Source organism: Meles meles, chromosome 20 (assembly GCF_922984935.1).
Source record: "Meles meles chromosome 20, mMelMel3.1 paternal haplotype, whole genome shotgun sequence".
NCBI lineage: Eukaryota > Metazoa > Chordata > Mammalia > Carnivora > Mustelidae > Meles > Meles meles.
This window is the reverse complement of record NC_060085.1, coordinates 4542966-4550095: the sequence shown is the minus strand read 5'-3', so window position 1 is coordinate 4550095 and position 7130 is coordinate 4542966. Positions and strand designations below refer to the sequence as shown.

Genomic DNA, 7130 nt, shown 5'->3' with positions numbered 1-7130 from the left:
CGCCACCCCCCCCACCCAGAGTTCTGGGGAGCACCCTTCCCCCACCAACCCTGGAGGCGAACCAAGTGCAAGGTTTTGGATGGCAAGGGCCCTCCTAGAAGTCCAGAGCAACCATCTAGCAGTGGGGGCGGGGAGTAACAGTCATTTGTCAATATGGGAACCAGACTGAAGTCATCTTGGACAAATGGCCGCGAAGAGGGCTGTGTCCCGAAGCCTTCTTGAGCACAGTACCCCCACACGCATCCTTTCCCCTTTATTAACCACATCCTTGAGTATCTTGGGTCCTTATTCTGCTCTGGAGACACGACTGTGGCACAACTATTCTCAAACATTCTCCTTCTGAGTGTCCCCTCCTCGGTGCCCCCCATAAGGACTCCCAGCCTCTAGCAGGACTGCCAGGAGGTGGGAGTTTCCGGGACCTGCTCCTCCTGCAGCCGCTCAAAACAGGTTTCTGTCTGTGAGTCCCCTTAATAGTCCATCTCTCGTCCAGCTGCACTTCCATCTTACAGGATCTACCATTTTGCACATACTTCCTTTTTGAGGGACCACCAAATAGTATGGAACAGTTTATTTCTTTTTTGTGGGTCTTTTAAAGCTTATTTATTATTATTGTTATTATTATCATCTGGTTTTTTTATGGTGATCTCAACACCCAACGTGGGGCTTGACCTTACAACCCCAAGATCAAGGATCGCATTCTCTTCTAACTGAGCCAGCCAGGCACCCCTAGAACTAGGTCAATAATTTAATTCTCCATCAGAATTACACTCCTAGGGTCAGCTCAATGTCAGCCCTGCCCACTCAGGAGGAACTCTTTGAGAAGGGGTAGAGATGGGTCACGCAAAATGGTGTTCACTTCCACATCCCCATCTGCACTGCCCATCCCACACCTTCCTGTCTGGCCAGTGCAGGCCACTCTCCCCCTCCCCTTCCCTGGTTCCCATCCCTCCTCCTAAGGCCCATCTAGGTCACTTGCTCTGTGAAGACTTCTCTGCCCACCCCAGCCCCTCTCATTCTACGTGAGAAGCCAAGATCCAGCTGGTTGACATAGACCAGCGGGCAGATCAGCGTGGTGGGGAAATTACGGTGTGGAGAGAGTGGGAAACTAACAAATTTCTAACAACCAGCTCTCCAGACAGGGAAAGATGAATATGGGTGTTTATTTTTAATTTGGTTGGCAAAAATATGCAGCAAGTATCTACAAAAGATACATAAAATACTCTCCTTTTTTTTAAAAAAAGGATTAATTAGTTACTGGAGAGAGAGAGCACGTGCATGCATACGCATTGGGGGGAGCAGAGGGAGAGAGAGAGAGAATCCCAAGCAGACTCCTCCCTGACTGCACGGGGGACACAGATCCCACACCCCTGAGATCATGACCTGAGCTGAAATCAAGAGTCAGATGCCCAACCCACTGAGCCACCCAGATGCCCCCATAAAATACTCTCCATTGCAAATTGCAGAGTCAACGCTTACAGAACCCAGTCTCGGGTTTTTCCACACTTGCGCCCATAGCCCTGCGTGGCTCCAAGGGACAAGGTTCACTCAATCATCTTGAGCAGCTTCTTTGCTAAACCAGATGAACCGTCCGAAAACACAAGACAAATTCTTCAGTTTCTCGTGTGCTCTTCGCAACGTCGCGACTCAAGACAAGACACACTTCCGAGTCTAATCTACACGTTTAATCCACACTCTCCCCGTCACTGTCTTCCACAGGTGATCCGCGCACAATCACATGAAGCCAGCCTGAAGCGTTTGCAGATGCCCACAGCCAATTTCAAGTTACCAGCCTGAGGTCACCAAAAAGAGCTGGCAAGCTAGGTCCTGCGGAACGGAATTACACAGGATTTCCGCCACTCAGATACAAGCGGGTCACGTCCCCAGCAGAAAGAATGACAAAACGGGTATGAAGTCCCGAAAGCATAGGGTCGTTATGGCTCAAAGAAGATCCCTCACGCTGTCTGACATACAGTAAAGGTTCAACACTGGGCGGTCGCTGAGTGTACGAGTGTCCTATTATCCAGTACCGCACACCATCGCACAGTGTCCCGCGCGGTGCAGTCACATGGGGACACACACTGTCACAGTCCTAGGGCCAAGCAGGCATCCCAGGGGGCCGGATGGGCAAAAGCTGGGCTATCTGTCTGTCTTGTTCACAGCTGTGTCCCCAACACCTAAAACAGTGCCCGACACACAGGACGTGCTCAGAACAACTTCCACACTGTGCTCACACAGCATAGTCACACAGACCCCCGAAGACTAGCCCCCTGGTTGCCAAAACGGGGGCTGGGGATGAGTCTTTATTTCTCACATATTAACATAAATAATGATTTTTTTTCAAAATCTGTTTTGTTTACTGATGTTTCGCCAGCCCTGCTCAGGCCCTTGTGTACAACAGATGCTCAATAAATAGAAATGGAATGGATTAATATAAAGTCCACTGTTGAGCTCAGGCTCAGAATAAATACCAGAAGTCCGACTTGGGGCAGGAATGGGAGAGCGACTTGGAAAGTGACTTGGAGAGTCCTTGAGGAGGGGGTCAGCAGCGGGGACCCCTGCCAAGCCGGGTGAGGTAGAGTAGTTGGGACCCTCTGTCACCAAGAGTCCCAGTGAAAGAGGGCAGCGTTCATTCTCCGTCCAGGGGCTGGGAGCCAGGCCCCATGTCAGTGGGTCACGACGAGGGGAGTCCAGCGGGGACTATGGTGGCCACCCTGAAGAGGCCCAAGATGGTGGCGCCCTGCGCCAGCTGCCAGGCGAGGTGTGTCCCTGCCTCAGCCCGCAGGTGCACACCCAGGCGCTGGCCCGCGTCCAGGTGCAGCAGGCTGCCCCGGAAACCAGCCGCGGAGTCACGGGCCTCCGAGGATGGAGGAGGCAGGTCCAAGGTCAGGGCCAGGGCTGCAGCGGGGTCACCAAGCGGCTGCAGGTGCAGGGCGGCAGAGACAGAGCCGGAGCCTTGGCTGGATACTACCCGCTGCAGCTTTAGGTGCAAGAAAACATAGTAGACTCCGGGTTCAGCCACCATCAGCTCCCTAGTGTGCTGGTCGTAACTCAGGCCCGGACCCAGGAACACGCCTGCCAGGCCGGGGTCACTGTGCCAGCGCAAGGGCCCTTCGGTCAGCTGTACTGAGGGAGGAAGAAGAGGGGGAGTTCCTTGAGCATGGCCGTGCAGCAGGGGAACAGCCCTGGGGAGGGGGTGCTGGGGCTCTGAGCAGGAGAGGGACAGAGGGCTCAGAAGGAGGAGGTTTTGAGACGGAGGTGAGGTTGGCGAGGGAAGGGAAGGCAGGACTCCGAGGGAGGGGAGGACAGTTGGGAAGAGGGAGAGTGGGGGCGCAGGTGGGAACAGCAGAAGGAAGCCCGAGGAGGGTATATGATGCCAAAGGTGAGAGGGGCCGTCTAACTGCGGAGAGCCAGGTGGGGAGGAAGGAAGGAAGTAGGCAGGAAGGTGAGGGGAAGTGGGGGGGGGGGGGGGAGGTGGCACAGCGGGGAGGGGACCTGGAGAGGGAGGAGATGAAGGGAGAGTGTCAGGAAGGGAGAGAAGACAGAGGGGAAGGCGTGGGAAGGAGAGTCTGGAAGAGGATTGAGAAGAACAGACAAGTGGGGAGGGGGCAGGCAGAGGGGAAGGGAAGGGAGATGATAGGGAGGAAGAGTCTGGAACGGCAAGGGAACTAGGAGGAGGTCCCTAAAAGGAGCAAACGGAGGTGGGGGAGGAGGAGGGAGACCAGACCTCCCAGAGACAAGAGCAGGTGGGATCTGTGGGATCAAGCCCCAGGTCGGCGGGCGTGGGGAGACTGAGGTAGGTACATTGGAGGGTCCAAGAAGGACAAGCCAGCACCCTGAGAGGGTCATGGGAAGGTCAGGAAGATGGAGGAGGTTCAAAGAGGTGAGGGGACAGCTTTTAGAGAGGAGGGGAAGAGGGTCACACGGAGGGAGAAGAGGCCTCCCGGTCCCGGGGTTCCTCCACCTTGTGGCTACCCCCGCCCCGAAAGCCCAAGGGGAATGACCGGACACTCACCATCTTGGGCCACCAGCTGAGCGAACACGCCCTGCGGAGAGAGGAAAGGCGGAAAGTGGGTGGAGGCTCCCCGCTCCGCGAGCGCAGCCCCCTGGAAAGTGGGGATCCCTGGGGTCTGCGCAGGTCCCGAGACCTCTCCCCACCCGCCGTGCTCCATACAACTACGCGAGCAAGACGCGCACCCGAAGCTCCACCAACCCCTGGGGTCCGCAAGGCCAGAACCTCGTGATTCAGCAGAGAAAGGAGGACCGATTCCCTCCAAGGGCCCTTGGGAAGAAAGGGGGAGACCCCAAGGGCGCAGGAGAAAAGCGAGGTTCCCCGGGAGTTGAGTCTTCACGGTTGGAGATAAAGAAGAGCCCTCGGGGTCCGCGACGTAGAAAGGGTTACCCTCCGGGGCCCGGGACGCAGATGGGGGTCTCACGGGGTGCCCCCGAGGTCCTGGGCAAGGAAGGGGTGCTCTGGGGGCCCGGAGGGAGGAAGGGGTTCCGGGCGCATCTTACCTGCGGAGAGGCGGGGAGGCGGGCGCCGGCGTCCGGCAGGAACTCGGGGAGCCCGGGGAGCCCGGGGCCCGGCGCGGCGGGGGCCAAGGGCGAGGCCCAGCGGAACGCGCAGGCGGCGCCGGTGCCCGCGAGCAGCAGCAGCGCGGCGCTCAGGGCCCAGGGCAGCGGGCGGCAGGCGCTGCCGGGGGGCGCGGGCGGCAGCTGGGCCTCGGGGTCCGGGGAGGCGTCGGTGCGGGGGCACATGGCCGGCGGCGGGCGGCTGCAGCCCGGCCCGGGGCCCCGCGCTTTATAGAACTCAGGAAGCCGAGCTTTCCGGGGCGGAGCGCGTGGGGATCCCGGCGCCCCGCCCTCTCCACCTCGCGTCTGAAGTTTCCCTAACTTTCTCTTCTCTGAATCTCTCTCCGCTTTCCATCTGCTTTCTCGCCCTCTAAGGCCTACCCCACCGTTTCCTCTTGGTCCGCAGGTCTCTCCCTCCCGCGTCTCTCCGGTTCTCTCTCTCCGCCTCTGCCTCTCTGAGGGTCTTTTTGTAACTGCTCATCGCCTCTTGGTGCCTCTCTCGCTCTTGATCCGTCCCCGTCTCTGTGGACTGTCGCCATATGAGGTCTCAGGCGGTGTTTCCACCTCTGGCCTTATTATTTCTGTGCGTCTGTGTCTGTCTCTCTGGGTCTCTCCCTGTCTCTGACTCTCTGGTTTTCGGTTTCTCAGTCTCTCAGTCCTTCTCGTTCCCTTCCTTCTTGCCACTCCCTAGCCCCCCATTCCTGGGGCTCACCCAGAGCTCCCCTGAATCCAGCAGATCTGCAGAGGGGTCTGGAAACAGCCTCCGCCACTTTCTCTGGAGCATAAAGAGCCCCCCCCCCCCCCCGTTGGAACCCCGAGTGGCAAGCTTAGCACCCCCCCCCCCACCGTTCCTCGCCTTCCCGGGGAGCCCTGGGCCTTTCCTGGCTTGCCCCCACCCACCCACCTGGACGCTTCCCGTCAGGGGCCCCTTCTGGACCCCACGAGCACAAGACTGGAGAGTCCAGGTAGAGAAATCCCCCTTACAGGGAAGGGACAGTCTTGGCTAAAGCAGAGGAAACTCAAATTTCCCGTTCACTCTCCCCTGGTGGAGGCGGGGTGGGCGGAGGAGCAGAGCAGGGGTGAAAATTCGGACCCAAAAGAGGAAGCGACGTTAAATTGAGAGACAGGCAGCACTGGGAAAGCCCTGGGCTCCTCCAGAAGCCCGGCTCCGCAGCGGAAACTGGCCTGGCAAGGGATCTCCGCGCTGCCTCGATAGACAGCCGGGAAATGGAGGGCGGGCGGGATTTGGGTTCAACAGAATCGTTATGGGATGGTTCCCCCTGCGTTTTATTTTGTTGTATTGGACCTCCTTGGACAATGACGGGAAGCACGCCGTGATGCTGCTGGCTGTTGTTGGTGTTAGCAGGTGCTAAATGCTTCCTGTATCTGAACTGTTTATAAAGTGCGACACCCCAGCTAGCGAGGCGGCCGCACCTGGGGATTTGTTAGTTATGCAAATTCTAGCACCGCAAACTAGACCTGTTTACTCTCCGGGAGCAGAAGCTCAGTTACCGGTGTGTGGTTGAGCCCTCCAGACCAGGATTCTGGCGCTGGCCTAAGTTAGAGATGCCGCACTGCCTTGTACCTGGGTCTTTCCTTCGCACCTGCCATCCCTCTGGCTGGAATGGTCTTTCCCAGGCCAGCAGGCAGCACCACTTTCAGGTCCAGCGTCACCGTGGGTAGACAGAATGAGCTGAGCACCAGGTTCTACTCGCACTTTCCTGAAAACCCACTGCGGTGACAGCTAAGCGATTGTTTTGAAACTAAACCGAGATTATTAGCCAGCAGGGCAGGGAGCCAAATATCTCCCCAGCGGAATTCCACCATCGGCTTCCCCCAAGTCTCCCCGGCTGTGGGTAACGTTCCCACACCCCCCAAACCCTGCCAACTCCCAAAGAGAGTGTGGTGGATGGCGGTTAACATTGAGGAGTTTGCTTCAAGCTGATCCCCAAAAAAGACACTAGCTTTTCTCCCCCGCAGGTGGGAAAACAGCCATTTCTAATGTTGCCTTTTGCTCAGGAGAGCGGGAAGGACAGTTTCTGGGCCGAGGAAGCCATCTGAGAGTAGAGGGATCACAATGGAAAACTGACCCCTGAAGGAGCTGAAATTTCCGCCACCCCAACCCTCATCCCCACTCGGCACTCAGGACTGGAAAGATAGGACGGTAGAGGATTCCTCTCCTAGGAACCAAGCAGGAACCAGTCCATTTATCATCAAGCCCTACCTCACAGCAGGCCACAGCCAGGGAGCTGACCAAAGGAGGTGTTTGGATGACCGCAAGCATCACCTTCTCTGAGGACCCAAAAGAAAGCGTCCTGCCCTCGGGTCCCGGTTCTACGGTCCCCACGGGATTTCCTTGGTGGCATTTCCACCATCGGAAATATCCTGGCTCATTTTGTTTCCTGGCTTGTTTTGCCCAGGAGAACTGTAATCTCCTGGAATGTCACACCTCCTTCTGCCCTAGAAACGACCAGCCTCGATAATATTCCCTGAACGAATGAAGTACAGACAGTTGCCGGCCTGGGCTCTAGAGATCAACAAATCGCAGTCCACCAATGACA

At 57.4% G+C, this 7130-nt stretch overlaps 1 protein-coding gene across 1 annotated transcript; it reads right to left on the bottom strand.

Annotated features, from left to right (window-relative positions):
* Positions 1–1265: 1265 nt before the first annotated feature.
* On the bottom strand, positions 1266–5278 carry TNFSF9 (TNF superfamily member 9). Its single transcript, XM_045991499.1, has 3 exons — positions 4513–5278; positions 4013–4043; positions 1266–3123 (listed from the first exon to the last, which is right to left on the bottom strand). Exons 1-3 carry the CDS (start codon positions 4753–4755, stop codon positions 2672–2674), a joined length of 726 nt encoding a protein of 241 aa, XP_045847455.1. The 5' UTR covers positions 4756–5278; the 3' UTR covers positions 1266–2671.
* Between the last annotated feature and the right edge of the window lie 1852 nt (positions 5279–7130).

Excerpts from the sequence above, each read along its gene's own strand:
- TNFSF9 (XM_045991499.1), bottom strand. The coding sequence starts at position 4,755 with ATGTGCCCCCGCACCGACGCCTCCCCGGACCCCGAGGCCCAGCTGCCG. Across the intron at positions 4,044-4,512 it reads GCCTCCCCGCCTCTCCGCAG|GGCGTGTTCGCTCAGCTGGT; the intron begins GTAAGATGCGCC and ends CTCTCTCCGCAG. Across the intron at positions 3,124-4,012 it reads TCAGCTGGTGGCCCAAGATG|TACAGCTGACCGAAGGGCCC; the intron begins GTGAGTGTCCGG and ends TTCCTCCCTCAG.